General features: G+C 29.1%; 1 protein-coding gene across 12 annotated transcripts in view; it reads right to left on the bottom strand.

Annotated features, from left to right (window-relative positions):
- Positions 1-4,454: 4,454 nt before the first annotated feature.
- Positions 4,455-18,747, bottom strand: part of LOC132920215 (peripheral plasma membrane protein CASK) — an 84,097-nt gene continuing 69,804 nt past the window's right edge. For 2 of the 12 annotated variants that reach the window (XM_060982429.1, XM_060982421.1), the window contains 13 exons: positions 12,968-13,168; positions 12,083-12,247; positions 11,304-11,378; positions 10,896-10,925; positions 10,119-10,217; positions 9,900-10,038; positions 9,728-9,769; positions 9,349-9,465; positions 9,165-9,275; positions 8,940-9,047; positions 7,784-7,962; positions 6,807-6,995; positions 4,455-5,125 (listed from right to left, as the gene is read on the bottom strand). In XM_060982429.1, the coding sequence (XP_060838412.1) occupies positions 6,816-6,995; positions 7,784-7,962; positions 8,940-9,047; positions 9,165-9,275; positions 9,349-9,465; positions 9,728-9,769; positions 9,900-10,038; positions 10,119-10,217; positions 10,896-10,925; positions 11,304-11,378; positions 12,083-12,247; positions 12,968-13,168 (1,446 nt within the window). In that variant the 3' untranslated portion in view covers positions 4,455-5,125; positions 6,807-6,815. The remainder of the gene's footprint in view (positions 5,126-6,806; positions 6,996-7,783; positions 7,963-8,939; positions 9,048-9,164; positions 9,276-9,348; positions 9,466-9,727; positions 9,770-9,899; positions 10,039-10,118; positions 10,218-10,895; positions 10,926-11,303; positions 11,379-12,082; positions 12,248-12,967; positions 13,169-18,747) is intronic. The other 10 variants (XM_060982423.1, XM_060982422.1, XM_060982432.1 and 7 more) reach the window with 10 other exon arrangements.

Genomic DNA, 18,747 nt, shown 5'->3' with positions numbered 1-18,747 from the left:
GTTCGGCCACAGGCTTATTGTTATGAATTAATTTGGGGACCGGGGGTTTTTTGCACCCCTAGCACCTCCGCACACCGGTAGTTGCGGCACTAACTACATTAGTAAATTATATTACATCCAAGCATCTATAGAGTTTGGGAAAATATTTATATCTTTTGATTTTTATCACCATTAATGAAATTTACATGTTTTGTTCAAATTGATAATTTATAATATATTAATATATATGTATATATTATATAGTATATAAACGTTTTATAATTTTCTCAATTCCATTATCTCGACCAACATGAATTTGTCATTTATATAATTAATATAATGCCATGGTCCATGATTTCATATTCAAATGCTGCAAAATTTAATGGAGGTAATTTCTGCACTCCAGCAATATATAAAACGAAGTATTGTTAAAAAAGACAAACGACTATTTTCAAACCAATTACCAATAGGACATAGGTAAGCTTATTTCTTTTATGTTGACATGTCTTATTATATTGCATTTCCAAAAAATTAAACAGTATTTGTTTTCAACAATCTTTACTCCTTTTGAAACTTGAGTAAGATCCTTAAGTTAATCTAAATTTTTTTTACAAACAATCGACCGGATAATGCAAAAGCCAAAAGGATCCACACGATTTTCTTTTGTTAATAGTCTTCCATATAACCCTACGTTTTCTTGCACTTCTATATTTTGAATTGCAAACAAATTTGCCGTTTCGTCGAAGTTTCCCATATTAACGAATTTAAACTAAAACAATGAAATTAAAGAGTAAATAATATGTTTATTAATGAGAAAATATATAGTTAATCAATTATTTATTAAGGTAATAGGTACTCATAAATAACAAAATAAAAGTATATTTTAATTTGTGGTAATACTACAAAATACGTACAAGGTAGGTACTGTTAAAGGGTAAGGTTATTAAGGTATCGTTATCTTTTATCATAATTATTTCCTATAGTCTTCGATATAATTTTGTCACTGGTTCATAATCCACTCGACTAATATAGTCGAATGGTTTTTGTTTGACTAAATTCTTAATTCATATCATAATTCATAATTCAAGAATACAAAATATTTATTTTCACACGATAAAAATTGTATTGCATGCGACAAAGTATATCACGATTTCGAGAATTAGTTATGATTGTTATGAATAATCAATTAATTTTTCTAATGATAATATTACGAAAATGTACTAATGATTATGATTGGCACCTCCCTAGGTTTTGATAGATGGGCGCCCTCGAGCATCATCAGTATAACCAAACGACGGTGACGCCGAATACATAGGGCTGGTTTAAAATCAAGAAAAACGGTTGGTGTATTATATATATGTGTGTATATGTGACAGCCGCCAACAAGCGACGTCATAGCACAGCAGTGGACGCAGTGACGACGACGAAGACGCTGTTCCAGGCGAGACGGCCGAGACGTTATATAAACCACTTACCAGTCGGACAGTGGACAATTTGACGTCGTCAATACGGCGATCTTTGCAAATACGCGCATTTCCGATTCGTACCGCCACAAATTGGACAGCGCTTTGAAAATTGTTTTTTTCATAATTGGTTTATCATCGGCCTTAGACTATTATTTCTTATAGTTTTTTGCCTCATTCGTCCAATTGTATCGCCCGCAAAATTTTCCTAAAAATTGGACTGTTTGTTCATCAAATTTTTTAAACAAACTATTCCACCATTCACTAAAATTGTTCGTTGGATGCTATTTTTACATCAATTGGTGTCTTACATATTTTTAAATAGAACTGTTACAGAAGGAGCGTGTTGAAGCCCGCGGAGTGCAGTCGTTGTTTCTGTCACACACACACACTCCACTCACAATTACACGGCTTATATTTGTCACCGACCAATCTATATAAGAATTTCACCGAAATACCCTCCATCGATCGGAAAAAGAAAAATGGAAGTGGATATAAATTTAATAACCAAAACAAAATTACATTATGGAGAGTTTGATACATCGACTAATAGGTTCATTTTTCGTCACATCATCAGTAAAGGTACAACGCACAACCGGAGTCATCGTTTTGGCGAAAAATTCATCTCCAAGTGAGTGGTCAGATAGGTTTGGTGTACAACAGGTTTTCGGCTAATCATTAAAACCTCTAGCAGTCCAACCAGTATCCTACAAGCTGTATGTAATATAATATGTATAACTGAATAAGTATAGGTCGTGGTGATCGAAAAAAGGTACTTTACTTTAATGTTCACGTTAACTTCGTGATAGTGAGACAGGCTGCAGTGTTTCTATTAAGTTTCAAGTTTCCCACCACTGAGACCTATCCCTGATATATTCTAAGTCTAAACTCATTGAACTTCTGAATAAACTATAATTATTATAGTAAGTAAAAATAAATAATAGGAGTCCGGTGGCTTCATTCACTGTTGACTTTGACGTTTGAAAGAGGAAACCGAGTGTCCTTTTGCGGTTGTGATTGGCGACTAATTATTTTATTATGGGGAAGCAGCAGCAAGATAAAATATGATACATTGATATCTAAGTGGCACTTTAGTACTTTACCGGTATAAACTTCAAAAGTTGGTGGTTATCACAGATACCTATCACTCATTTATTGATCATTATTTAAAAAGTACCTAACTATTATATTAAAAATAAAAATAAAAAGTTTGTAAATCGAAGTTTTTTTAACAACATAAAAATGTAACTGTGAATAGTGTGAATACAATTTGTAACTAGTATTTTTTTTCTTAGTCTTCATCATTTTTCTACTACATATATCACGTAGATATGCTAGTAAAATATAGCAAGAATAAATTCTTTATAATTATTATTTTTTAATTGCATATTAGAAATAATGTTATAATTGCGAGATTTAGTTTTAGGTAGGTATATGCAAAAAAATACATTCTTGAAAATAAACGTATATGTACCTACCAAAATGACGAAGTATCTATGCGATAAAATTATAATTAACATAAAACAAGTTTAAACAATACTTATTTTATTAGTTTATAATTGCTTATATAGATTTTAATTTTACTATAATAACTTTAATTATTTTACTAAAAATCTCTTTATTTTATTTTTTCGAAATTGAATCCATGGTTTTTATTTAAGCTGCTTATATCTACTGCATACAAATACCAAACGTGACTTTAAAGCTATTTTAAAATGTTGAAATATGCATTAAAATATCTTTGGTTACTCAGCATATAGTACAATTGAAATATGCAAATGCATACAAATTCAAACCCTATAGTCATTAGTTAGTTATACTAATTTCCAAATTGAATTACATTTTCGATTCACCTTTGGAATGGCCATCATTGGCCGTACTACAGTTTTACGATGGTATCACTGTGTGAATTTATCTAACTGTCACGATCACATATTTTAATATTATTATATTTTACATAGACTAACCTCGTCTACCTCATCAAGCAAAAACATATTTTTGAATGGTATTATCCATAGCTTTGCCTAACGAATGTCATTACTGTCATTACCTATGGTATATTAGTTATTAGTATAATATGCTGTACCAACAAATATATTAATAATCGTATGTACTGGCAGGTATAATATTTTTATAAAACAAAAAAATAACATTCCAAATATCATACATTTTGACATGTTGAATAACTTTTACCGACGCAGAAATGATTATTTTGTTCCCTGTAGGTACATACATATTTTTAATATACCGTATGAAAATAAAGAGTCAAACTATGTTGTTTTTAATAATATTATGAGTTTTGTTTTTAAAAATGTCAATACAAATACATTTTTTCAAAATAAGTTAAAATGAAATGTAATTTACATTAAGTAGATTACATTATATATAAAGGTGGTAGAACTGAGTTATTATTTTCAATTTTGTTTCTAATTATTACTATAACCAATAGTGTTCATCTATTTAATGTGTATATAATGAGTTTACATCTACTTATATCTATTTAATTTCCATGATCGATCTATAAAACACGAGATACTCGTAGATACATTTATATAAAACGTTGGTTTCTGAATGTTTGATGCATTTATTAAATCAATATAAACTTATTTGACATTACTTACTTGTCATATTTAATCAACTAACCACTAGGTACTTATAAATTCTAAATTATTTTATGGTTGAACACATTTGTATAATAGATCACGGAGCTCTATTTTTTCAAGAAACATAAATAATATAATTATTTTATTACAATTTACAGTTTAAATACAGTTATGTGTATATTATTATTACACCAGTTTCATGTACATACGAATTGGTGCTGCACATTTGTACACTCTTACAGAAATAGTGCCTTGGCAGTTGAGACTATACAATGTACATACATCATTGCTGTGTTTAAATGGCAATGGAAAACAGTAAGTCGATATAATGGGTAGTGTCGACTCCGAATGTTTGAGCAACTGTAAAATAATCGGAAATAGAATAGGAATAATTAAGACAAAAATAAAATTAGCCAAGGTATCCTGTACATTGTTATTTAAGTCAAAAAAAGCTTCAATAGAAGCTACAACGAGTCACTAACAAAATGAGTAACTATGTATAATCCATATTTAATTATAAAGAAAATACTCTTACGAGCAATACAATTATAACAACAAAATAGCGACTAAATAAGTCAACAAGTATAATATTATTAATAATATTTTGATTTTTTTGGGATCAACTTAATAGGTACCAAAATAAATTAATTTTGTAGTTTATAGTAAGGTTTAAAATAATAAATGTTAATGAGTTGTCAAAATATTGCTATAGTAATAACAAATGATTATTAGGGAATGTTGGTGTTAGGCGTGTGTATTAGTTGCGTTAACATAATAATATTATTGGACCCAAAACATAGACCTAACAATTTGGAGAAAATAAATTAACGTAATAAACACTCGCCTTTAGTTTCTAATAAAAACAATATTAATATAAATTAATGAGATCTGTGATTAGTTACCACTTAACGCTAATATTACAAAAGAAAAACAAATAAATTTAATAAACCAAATTAGGTACAGAAATTTGCAGATCTATGTGTTAAGTGTGAGTCAGATTTTTTTCAATGTACAAAATGTTGAACCGATTTCATGTTGGTGGCACTCAAGATCATATGTTAGTTTATTATTATTGGTAGCCTGAAAAAAAAATTAATAAGACTTAGTTTGTTTATTTTTTAAAACATTAAACCTTACTTTACCAGTGACGTAACAATGGCATAATATCACTTGGGACCGGAACAATAACACAACTAGGGATCATAAAAATAAAAATATACCGAAAGCGTTAAAATATACATTTTTGAAGTTTGCATTTTATTGTCGTTAATGATTTTTAAAAGGTTATACATTTATATTTATAGCAAATTTCAGTTTTGTGTATAAAATGGGTTGCAGTATATTATAGATAAGCCTCAAATATATGTATTCAGTATATCCACATTCCAAGAAACTCAATTACATTATTTTTTTTTGAATTCGTTTGCAAAATATGCAAAATATAGAATATCTGTAAAATCAATTAATTATTGTATGTTTTTTTGGTTAAAATTAAAAAAAATTTGAATAATTTAAACGTATAACAAGAGTATAATCGAATTACTACTCCATGCCCAGTTTTACTAAAAACGCCACATACATTTTTTTTTTTTAATAAGGGGGCGTAAACCAAGTCGGAAAGTGGTGAGGAGAGTTAGGATAAATGGGACGGGGTATACACCGTGTCCTAAACATCCTAAAAGTTTGTTATAAGTGTTGTAGTCATAATAAATATAAAATATAAAAATCATAAATTTAATACTTAGTTAAATAACGAAATATTGGCCGATTCAAGTTATTTAAACGATATGCTATCATGAAACTAAACAGTAAAACTTTTTCCTAAGATATTTGGAATGCACAATGTACACACTAAACTGTACATATATTTGTTTGTATTAATGAGTAACAATAGTTTGTTTTTTTTAATCAATTAAAGAAAAAAATAAATCAAAAATATTAATTGTTATGTAAAGGACAACAATTTGATATAGTGAGGATAAAATAAAAATATTATACGAATACAAATATAATTTGTGTATTATTTTCTTATTTGTAAATTCTTATTATAATTAATTATTTTTTGTAAGTTTAGTTTAGAAAAAATATTCAACAAAAATTACATTTTAACAATTAAAACTTGAAAACATACTTTACATATATATCGATTGGTTTATTATATTTTTAAATCAGTACACATATATTGATAAACATTTAAATGACTATCCTACACAACTGTTTTATGCCATTGATATTACCTGAACGGCGCATAATTTTTGATATTATAGTCGGAAGAGCTACCGATCCTGGAGAAATGTGCGATGTCACAGCGGAGATTAAATCGTTTTTGGTGTCTGCGCACTATAATATTTTGTTCGGGCGAAGGAGTAGTACAATAACTTAACATACCGCCATACAAATGGGACAATAACTTTTTGCGCCGGGCACACTAAATTGTTTTGTCACTGGTATTTTAATGTCTGTCTATATATTACACTATACTGTAGTACTTTATACGGTTTTAACGAATAGGCGGAGTTTTCGGTAATGTTACATCTTACATACGTTTGACTCGTATGAGAAATACGATATAACTATATAAGGCATGCATATATTCTTTCATCGATAGGGAGAGTAATAAAGAAACCACCAAGATAGTTTTAAGATATTTTCTTTATATCACTCGACGCTTTAAAAAATCGTATAAAGTATACATATTTTTTGATTTTTGAGTGGTTTTTTAAAAAAAATAATCAAATGATCGGTCGATGTGCATACTCACACTTAAATTCTAATATACCCACGCTACGGGGACCCATTGCGGAGTTGTGTGCACTCGTTCCATTACCCTTTCCAACTCGTCAATGGTTTCTTCGATGTCTTCGTTAACGATAGTGATGTCGAACAAATGTTCATACGCCCGCTGTAGCAGTTCAGATTCGTTGGCGAGTTTTTCCAAACTTCCGTCGAACTGAAACAAGTATTTATGTAATTTTTATACGTATTATTTTATACATTGTAATATGTGACATGCGAACATAATAGACACGAGTTCTCGAAGTTCCCGTACTCTCAAATTTCAAGGAATTAAAACAGTTTGAAGTTAGTTGGAGATTAATACTCGAATAATTAAAACTCAAATATTTCGAATAGTTTAATAAAATCAAGGTCAATATATTATAACATATTATTACAAAATATAAAATAACTTTACCCTAGAATACTATTATTCATTCCTTAATTTGCCGTATGGATGGGCCTTATCGGTTTAAATTTAAAATGAATTACTAAATTAAATATTAAATTTAAAGTTCAAAAGTTTAAAATGTTCGAAAAAAGTTTGACTTTGTAGAAAATTGAAGTGCAACCCATCCCAAAACAATATACCTACAAAAGCCATATTGATTCAATGGAACGTCGATAGTAATATTATTATTATGTTTCTGACTATAATAAATTCTCAGTACCACGTGTCGAGGAGGTAAGAGGACCGAGAAAGGCTAGTTTGGTAAAATTATGAGGGCGTTTCCTTATTTATAGATGAACACTTTTATCAGTAATTTATGTCATTTCGAACCAACTATTTCACAACCTATTCTTATTATTGTCAGTAGGTAGGTAAACCTAACCCAACAGACAATATAATCGTTGGGCGGAGCGCGCGTGGACAATAATTTTACTAGGACGCCACACTAAATGACTCGTCGTGGCTCCACGAGTAGTAAATGGCTCATAATAATAATTTCTTTCAACACTTACGTCGGTAAGCGATCGGTGCGGGGGAGCTGCGATGAACACGACCAGCGGCGCGAATTCGGCAGTCCGTAATATTTTCAGCGCCTGCGGCTCGACGTCCAGTATGGCGATTTTTCCTTCATGATGGATCTTCCTTATTGTGTCTAGCTTCGTGCCGTACATGGCATCGTCGTGGGTGCCTACTTAACAGTTCATGTTATCCACTCGTAGGAAAAGCAAAATATTATCGATGAACAAAATAACTCTGGACAATAGTTTGCGCGAGAACGCGTAAATAATGTACGATTACATTATACGAGTATATACTACGGCGTAAATAATATTTTAGGTAAAATACGTCATGTTCCAGGGTATGTTTCAAGGATTGTATAATACAATAATACTAGTCTAAGTTATCAAATTTCAAAATCTTCAAATACATCACTACCGCGCGTATTCATATCGTATACTTTTACACATTGTCCAGGAGCTAATACGTGCATACATAATATACGTATAATATCATAAGAAGGGCCCGAATTTAAATGCACTAAAAACTATCAAAAAATAATAAAAATACCTATTAAAAGATGTCTAAAATTGTTTTTGTAAGCTACAATGCAAGCGATAAGAAAACGACGGTTTAACTTTCGGTATTTTTAACACTTCTTTATGTTTTAAGCTAACAAAAATACCAAAACAAAACATCAAACGTTGACAGACACCCACAATAAATTAACAGTTAACCGGAGATAAATGCGATTGCGATGTATCTCCAACTGACCATTTACTAATTTGTTTGAGTCTCGGTAAAACATCATATTTGATAATCATTAAAAAATCTCTATTGAGATATATTTATGTTTAGAACTGACATTTGGTACGGATGAAAAATTTGTAAAACTATAAAAGCAAATATTATGAAAATAATATTTCTTAATACACAATTTTAAATTTCCTAGTTTACACTAAAAGCTTGTTTAATGGATTAATATAATATGTACTAAAAATAATAAAATCAATTTTAAAAATAATGCAAAGTAAAAATTCCAAATTGTAAGTATCTTTTACATAAAACGAATTATGTACTTAGAATTTATTTTATTTTTCTAACAACTAAAAAATAAAGCACTTTGAAATTCGGGCCCTAATAATAAGTATATATATATGTCTGGCTTACCATATTCCAAGTACTCGTGCGCATTTATGTCTGTCATCATTTCGTCATATGTAACGAAATAGTAGGCTAAACCGTTTTCTTCGCCGGGTTTCAGCGGTCTTGTCGTATCTAAATCATAATGAATTATTAAACATATTAAATAGCGTGATTTTATAATATGAGCAATCCATGTTTTTGCTATTTGTACCCTCCCCTCCCCTCCTATGATTTATCTCGTTGACTTACGAGCCATTGGATAAGCATATTTGTCTGGATGTTTTTGAATAATTGTGTTTTTTATATGTCTTCGTCCGACACCATGCGCGCCCAGAAGAACTAACGTTTTGCGTTGGAATGCTGAAATACAAAAATAAATTATGCTTAAGTGCTATTGCGTTGCCCAAGTATGAAACTTGAATAATACACTCACATGGTAATTTGACTACTTCTTCGTAGGTAGCCAAGTCGATGTGATCAAACACCGCGTTGTGTTTGGCGAGATATTTTTCTTTTAATTTTTTCTTACGACCGAATATTGAGCAATTAACTATAACAAAAATCAAATAATTTTTAAAAGATTTCCAGGTTACGTCTAACCCTCTTCTTCAGAGGTTAAATAATCAATAATAGGTACACGAAAAATAAATAGATAGGTACCTTTAATAATATCTATTATAACAATTATAATTATAATTTTAATTATATGCGTTAACAATAATAACTATTATAATAAATAAAAATCAGCTTTAAAATATGCCAGACATTATGGCATATTATCTAAAAAGCAATTACATAAGCAAAAACCTTACCGGTGGTACCGTCACACCCTTCGTGCGACGAGCAACTGGATTCTTTTGATACGGCAAAGTTATAAAATAGAAACACACAAGCAACACATATTTTAGGAACGCACAAAAAAAAACCAAGTCATACGAAAAACCATAAAATCCATGAATAACAACTTGTATTGTAATCATTTACCTTGTTCGTGTTTGGAATTTTCTAGAGCTTTACAGGTGATACGCCACTCTTGGAGTTCTGGCGATGGTATTAGGCCAGCTGAACCGGCTGAATTGTCTTTTCGGGCTTGCCACCAATGGTGGTCGTCTTTACTGATTATCTAGAGAAAAAAAAATGTCAAATAGAAATAATGTAATTTTTTCGGTTCATCGATCAGCGTAAAACTAACGACAAACATACCTGCAATATGTCACCGATATTGAACGTTATGCCAGCCTGTGCGCATGGTATTAAGTCGTCTTGAAGCGGGTCATAACTGAACTGAGCACGGACGAATATCTACGGAACACACATCGATATGGAAAGGGTAATTGGATAAATGAATAAATAATAATGAATTATCAATTAAATAAAAAAAAAAGTAGGCTTTATTCTAAATATATAACTATAATAATAGATAATAGAAAAAGACATATTTTAAATAGTAATCATAATACATTTATAATTATTTTAGAGTACAACGATAACTTTAATTTGCTTTATATTAAATAAACAGATGGTTTTTTTTTTTTTTTTTTAAATATTTGTATTATACTCATACTGCACTGTAAGCTGAATCTGTGATTATATAGTTGTGTACATACATATACTACAATTAATGAAAGCAATTACTTAAAGTCTTAATACACGTATAATATGCGTGATTTAAATTAAAACCCTCTAGGAAGTACCTAATTCAGCTTCTGTAAATTTCTGTATCAAGAGCATTAATTGATGAAATATGTACTGGGAGAAATAAAAAGAAAAACAATATCAAAAATTAAGTGATCGAATATAAGAAAATCGGATATCAATACGTACGATTTTCATAAAATAAAGTTTAGTTTTCAAATAAATAAAACTACATAATATATTGAATACTATAACGCAACGAAACTAATAGAAAGTATAAGCAATACTCAACTACATCGCATTCTCATAAATGTTAATAAAATTATCAAATTCTTAAGTACTTACAATGACAGGTAATGGCTTTATCCTGAACAACTACGTATGAGAAATGGTTAAAAAAACACACATAATAATATCAAAATACACGGAAAAAGGTTAATTTTAATAAACTACACAAACTGTAAACACAGTACGTTTAGTATTTCTATTTCTGACGTAGGCCAAATTTTAAAAGAAATAACATATTAATGAATATATTATAAATAATATTAGAAGTTTTTTAATTTATAAGACATATAATAAGTAGTTAATAAATAATAATAATAATAAGGTATAAAATGTAGTAAAATGTATATCATATATATGTATATAAATATAAATCGATTGAATGTCTTCTGTACATAGATGACATTAATCGATGGATGGATGATTTTTTAATTTGGCCAACACCGGATAGAGTACACTTGGGCTTACTTGTACCTCGCACGGTGGTGGTGCACTTCTGTAGGACGGCACTATCTTAAAAGTGACAGATCCTCTAGCTTCTCTCTAAATAAACGAAACGAAATAACAACGCTTGAATACAATATAATATATTACAATGTTGCTAGTACAATATTAATATTATCAGTATAGAAGGGATACGGAATGCGCGTGGGGTCTGGGGGCTACATTGTGATTTTTTTTTTTGTTTTTTAATTCAATGAAAACTTTACGAGAAAATAAAAAAAAAACAATTAGGCTTTTAGCTGATACCTGCGTAGCGGATATAATATGTCGTCGGCGGGAAGGTTATTCAGCGTTTTATATACGCGTTGTTGCTTAAGTACGCTGCATCGCGATGAAAGGTCACCTCTCCCTCTATTAGAGTATACAAACAACGGCCTTAATACTTACAATGAGTCACTTTTCACGATCCATAGGTACACTTTTATAATTAATTAAATATTACGATACTACCCCTGTTGTATGTACGCTAACCGAAATTCGGTTAATTTTTTCCTATATATGGGTGCACGCAAGTCGCATTAAATTGTCCTGTTACGCACTATACCCTCGCGAAACAATGCGGTTTGGGTCTCAGTGAATAATAATACTCGAAAATAATATATTTAGGTACCTATACATCATTATCGCGTTGAGTGAAATTTTTTCACGAGGAGAGGGAGAATACTTCGGAAGCTAAGTTTCCAGTCGCGCAGTGACGCGCGGTATTTTATATAGATTAAGGAAATACGGAGAATTTTACTGACCAAAAGTTTTTGAAGCGCTCCCACGGACTGATTAGCCACAGATATACCGTTAATTTCTCGGATTTCATCTCCAACGTGCAAAGTGGCTTGACGATGAATCATACCGCCGTGCATTATCCGGGCTACCACACATTTACCATCTTCGTTCATCTTTAACGTTATACCCTAAACACAAAATTTCAATTTCAATTTTTTTTTTTGATAAATATTGTTAAATATTTATTTATAAAATACTATAATATAATTAACTACCTACTGGTTATTATTATACAAAATTATGTAATATTGTAATATATTAAAATAATTTGAAATAAATTGATACAAAAGGGTCAAATTTAGAAAAACTTAAGATTATTTGATCAATTATGCTACTTATATTTGATTATGTTCTTTGTGTTAAAATAATAACTAATATCCCTGTTGCAGAATAACTATAACTTGATACATAAATAGGTAATTTTGACGGTATATAATTTTATGTACCACAGTCCTATCTCGACATTGGTTATTTCAAAATCAATTAATAAAGCTTATGAATAAAAGTCGTTAAAATTATCTACAATTCAATATTATTATTAGGTTTTAATAAAAAAGTTAAGTTGTTTAATTATTAAAAAAAAAAGTTTATTTTATATTTTAGTTTTGGATCAATGCAAAATACGATTAATGATGTTTTTGGTTTTGAAAAATACAAATGTTTCATCAAAACAAATTTAAAATTCCAAAACTCAAATGTAAAATCCATAATTTAAAAATATATATACACATATATTGGCGTATTTCACAATTAAATTTCCTAACAGTGTTCTTACTTTACATTGGCCCTTCTTGTATAAAGTCACAGCTATAATATATTGTGCACATGAATACAAATTAATAACGTACCATTGGCTCGTCGGTGTTTTTTTGAAACTGTACTAGTCTGACTCGCGTAACGTTCTCGGGTTCGATGTCGTCATCCAGACCATTCTCGCCGTCATCGATGCCATTGCCGTTCAGATACGGCAACACCAACGGCGGCGTCACGCGAACAGCTTCTTCACCGAAAATCTCATGAGCCGCTACGTCATGTGTTTGCATCAACGACTGTAACATAATAGTAATAAAACATACATTATTACGTTTCACGTAATTTTTTGTTTAAGTTTAGGTACTATTTTTGTGAAGTCATGTGTATTCTAGAACTGGATACCTACCGCATAAAACACTTAAACAAAATAAAACTATGTAATAACTAATAACGATAAATCTCAATGCATTTACATTACTCCACAAAGACAACACAATGCACAGGACACATTACTAGGGAATTAAGGTTCATTTAATTGGACCTATGCCACGTTAACAACTTTATATGTAATCGAGTTTAAAACTATACAAATTCTTGAGAACAATTCCTAAAATTATTGTCTTGCTCGGACATTTATAGAACACAACAACTCATATATAATCAATGCCCGGAGGAGTGTTTTAAAACAACCCCCGTCAACCCCCATCCCTTGAGACTTTCTTTGAATTATACTGCGCATTATAAATTACATCTTGGCTAAGTATGAATTATTAATGTTTAGTGCATTATTATTTGATATTATATATCAAGGATTTAGTTAGAATATCATAAATAATGATATAGGTACATATACCTACATAAGTTTTCTATTAAATTACGAAAATTGTGTAAAGTAAAGTTTTTCTCTCATCTAACTATTATTTGGTAATTAATAATTATAACTATACGATGGAAATGTGGTAAAATTAAGTTATAATGTTATTAAAATTTTGATATGTTATTGCTGTATTAGTCGCATGATTCCTTAATATACAATGTTCTGATAGTTTTTAGCTCACGGATAAATAAATGCAGATACAAGTAATATAACTACGTAAAAAAATATATTCACATAATACATATGCACATATTTATACATATATAACAATATACAATATACATGGTATTTTAATTTTAGTTTAGTAATATATAAGCTAAGTATATAATAAAGAAACATAACACTCTTGTTTAATTAGAAATTTCACAGCTTATTACCACTACTACCACTTGAAAATATGAGAAGAGAAATAAACCTTAATCAGTATAATGGAAAATATTTTTGAATTACATAAATACATCTATGTTATTACTTTAATTAGCTATTCATGTATAATTACCATAGCCGGTGTTTATATTTTTTTATAACATATATATATAATTAAATAAAAATTATGTTCATTACCTAAATGCACAACTTCAAAAACGTTAAACATATTATTGTGATCATTTATCAGATTTCAATATAAACATAAAATCTTTGCACATGTCAACTGATGATTGCAAGACAACAGCTGTGGATGACATCGAATGATTATTTTTACTGTATTAGACATTTATAACATTTAATTCAGTTAAAGTAATTAGATTACACTTTAGTTTGAAAAATGAAGGATCATTATGAGATATAATTTTTAAAATGAATAAAAGAACAATTTTTATTATTTCGAGATAACGAGTTAAACTTAAAATATTTGTTAAAACATTATTCTCAACGGTTTTTATAAGTACAACTGTACGAGTATTATGTTTTTATTTATTTCTTTTTGCATGTCTTGATATTTTTTTTAGAGCATATTTAAAAGATAATAGGAATATACAGTTGTCTTTTTAGAACTATTATTGCGTCAAGTGCTGATATAATGCGGTACTGACTTGTGCCGTGGTGAACGAAGCGTGACTGTAACTTGTCTGTGCATTTTTAAGAATGCAAAAACAATTTTATACAAAAGAATTTTAGAGTGTAAGTTTACAACTTTTTATTTCAAACATGTTTTCCAGCAACCTATTTTCCTATTTCTAACTCTCATATTTTTCATGTATACTTTTCCATGTTTAGTAAAATGTACTTTTCACCTGTTTCAGTTTTCATAAAAAAACCATATTTCACTATACGCATAAAATGTGGTATTAAAAAAAAGTAAAAAGATCCTATAGTTAACGTCATACAGTTATAATAAATTCGTTTTTTTATTTTTAATGCATAATAACTTTAATCCTTCCGTCTGGATTATAAATAAATTTAATTAAAATAATTTGAATTAAGTCTCGGCCATTTGTGATATAAAGTTTTTATAAAATATAATGTCCATAATTGTTTGCATTTACTAATAATCAGAAATATTTATATATAATATTCTCATACCATTACCGTCAATAACTTTGCGAGCGACAATTCTGCAGACCATTCCTATATAGACGAACATGGACTTTTCCAAACAATATATAAATTAAAACACTCAAACAAATTTCTCGCCGATCGCTGAACGTCAAAAAAGTTTTCCCGACAACGAGACGGTATTAACTGAATATAAACTATATTTATTATATATGTAAAAAGAAAGTTCAATCGTAAGAATGGGATATTTTAATATTATAATGTTGTAAACCGTGGAATATAAAATAATTTACAGAAAAATAAAAATAGGTTAGCCATTGTCTATTTATAGAGAATTGCTCCGATTTCGTGAATTATACAGAATGATTCACCGAGTATGTTCACACTCATTTTTTTTCATTATAATGAATTTATTCAAATTCTGATTTTTGAAATTTTGAAACATACTTTAAAACATATATTACTACTTATAAGAAGACGTTATATCCATATGTGTCATCTACGTCTTACTAATATATACCATATATCAAAATATACGTTCAGCAGCTCTAATTTGTGTGTTCAACTTAAATATTCTTAAATGACCTATTATTAAAATTAAAAGTAAAAATATTATTCGTGTTCCCTCGTAGTTTTTATTACAGTATTTCAATTTTTAAGTGAATTATAAGTATTTTTAAATATTAATATTTTATAAACTCATAACTCGCTTAAAAATGAAACACCGTAAAATAAACCAACGAGAAAATACAAATAATGTTTTTATCTTTAATTTTGATAATAGGTCATTTAATTCTAATATTTAAGTTTAACACATACGGATACAACCTTCTTAAGGAGTGTTCTGTGGTAATGTATACTTTTTGTTTTTCAAACAAGAACTCCCCTTATTATTGAAATTTTTTAGTGAATATTTTTTTTTGAAAACTCTAATACACATAATTTACAATTTGAACGAGCAATTTATGAGTTATTAGCATCATTAAAGTAAAAAAAGGCGGAAGCACGCTTGTTGAATCACCCTGTATATCTAATAATAAAATGTATGATATTATTTTACTATAGCGGTCCACGCGAAAGATATCTCGCTAGTTTTCGTCGCACTTTTTCGTTCGGATAACGACAAGGGGAAATGTCGAAAGAATGACGACGGCGGCCGATGCGCCGAGAAAATATCATAAAGTCTGCTTCTACACTGCCTCAGCGACGACGGCGATTCAATTAGATTTCCTTTGCGCCGTTATAATATGTATTATATATAGACCCAAAACACACCATAATATCATCAATCACATCACTTCGTTGCCGGTGAATATAACGTGTGTGTGTATGTGTGTGTGGAGCGCGCGAGTATGTGTGGAGTGGCACCGCCCGAAAGCGTTTTCGGTTCGACGTGGTGGAAAAAGCCGGTCGGAAAACGATTTTTTTTCTCGTAAGAACCGCGAACGACTAACCATATACGACACGACACAAGAGTCCGGGGATGTAATCTTAGATATTATATGTCCCCCATCATATATGTACTTGTTCATCATGTATCGTTGACATTTTTTATTCTTATCAATATAGTAGGTATCTTGTATCTATATAGATGATTTTTTTTTAACACATGTCAACGTGTTGCGTTTTGTGTGATATGAAGGGGGATCAAATTGGACACTTTTCTACTTTTCTGGACACGTTTGAGAACATCGTATCATAAATAATATCGAATATTTATTTTTCTCATAACGATGATACCGATATTTGTAAAATAGTTTCAGTTATAAGTATAATATAATAACATGACTGATTGGCTATTGGCCCTATGGCCTATACAAGATGTAGGTACCTATTATTACGTAAAGTGTATTATTATTCGACAAAAAAGTTTATAGAAAATCATACTTATATTATTGTTTTAACGGTAATAAAATATAATGATATTAATAAAAACGTTGGAAATAAGTATATATTCAGCTAATGTAACTACATAATGATACAAGATGGAACTTATAGAACTTTATATATTATAATATTATAATAACACATGCTATGCACCAACTTTCAAATTAACCAAGCAACAACATCGCTTTATATTTAAAAACAAAATTACAAACATATATTTTCCCTTATTTTATTTTGTTATTATTTTAATTTTTATTACTACTGCTCAGAGTCGCCGGTGTACAATTTTGTCGTTTTCGCCTATCATACCAAGTCACACATATTTTGAAAATGTTTATTGTGAAATTAATTTTTCCCAAGGTATATGAAAAAAACCACTTTATTTTAACAAGGGTAATTGTATGCATTTTCTTTTTTACTTTGCTATATATACAGCAGCGAACAATGTAAATTTGTTATTTTTTTTTAAAAACGTTCCACAAGTTTTAAATAGGTACTACCTACGCATAGAATATACTTTATATGCCCGCCATGTCAATCCGACCCAAATTTCGTTCTTTGGTAACGACGTTGATGATTTTATAAATTATAATTTTGGCCTACACTACTTAATATAACAGTAACATTGGTATTAATAAAATTATTTAAATTACATATTTTAACAATTATTTTTATATATTTAATTTTATATTTATCAAATTCGTACCGTAAAATAATCAGGAAGTTATGCATAGACAAGTATGTAAAGTATGTAAAGTGTGATTTACTTAGTTTTTATTTTATACTTCAAAAAAGCTTTTCCATTTTTATTTTTACATATCATTTTTTTTTTTTTGGTTTTATGAGGAAGTTGTTTAGAAGAGAAATGTTAAAAAAAAAGAAAAACCGTATTCATAAATATTATATAGCTATATAATAACTGTTTATTTAACAAACATATAAAAATGACACACGAAAAATATTATGGTTAACTGTCTGAACTGTAAATAAAAACGACTTTTTTTTTATCCCCATATATAAATATACTTACATTTAAACGTTTATAATTTCATAATTTTATTTTTTAACTAAAAGCAATAAAACTATTATGTATACAAAAATATATGATTATAAAAATAGGACTTTAGTTAATATTGAGAGTTAGATTAAAATTAAACAAAATCCTAATAAATTAAAAAATATTTTATCATTAAATTTACAGATATGATTTGAAAATGGTGTATCAAAAATAAATATTTTACATTGAAAAGAAAACATGAGCATTTATAATAAAAAGTAGTAGAGCAATACCCAAACAAACGACCTTAACCAAATATAAAACTCAAATATAAGCACAACAGGGCATGTTTTACGTAAAATATAATGTATCGCAGTGGTTCCCAACCACTCTATTCTAAGCCCCATTTGAAGATTTTCAAAAGTTTCACAACCCCCTTCTATAAATTAAAAAAACACCTTTTTTTAGTATACTTAACGAATAAACTATACAATGAGGAATGAGTACTTTTTTATTAATGATAATTATAAAATATAAATATTAGTAAATAATATAATTGAATAATTAATCAATGCTGGCAATACATGAAACGATTAAGTACCCTGTTGAAGATTATG

The sequence above is a fragment of the Rhopalosiphum padi genome, chromosome 2 (genome assembly GCF_020882245.1).
Source record: "Rhopalosiphum padi isolate XX-2018 chromosome 2, ASM2088224v1, whole genome shotgun sequence".
NCBI lineage: Eukaryota > Metazoa > Arthropoda > Insecta > Hemiptera > Aphididae > Rhopalosiphum > Rhopalosiphum padi.
This window is presented reverse-complemented; position numbering and strand designations above follow the sequence as displayed.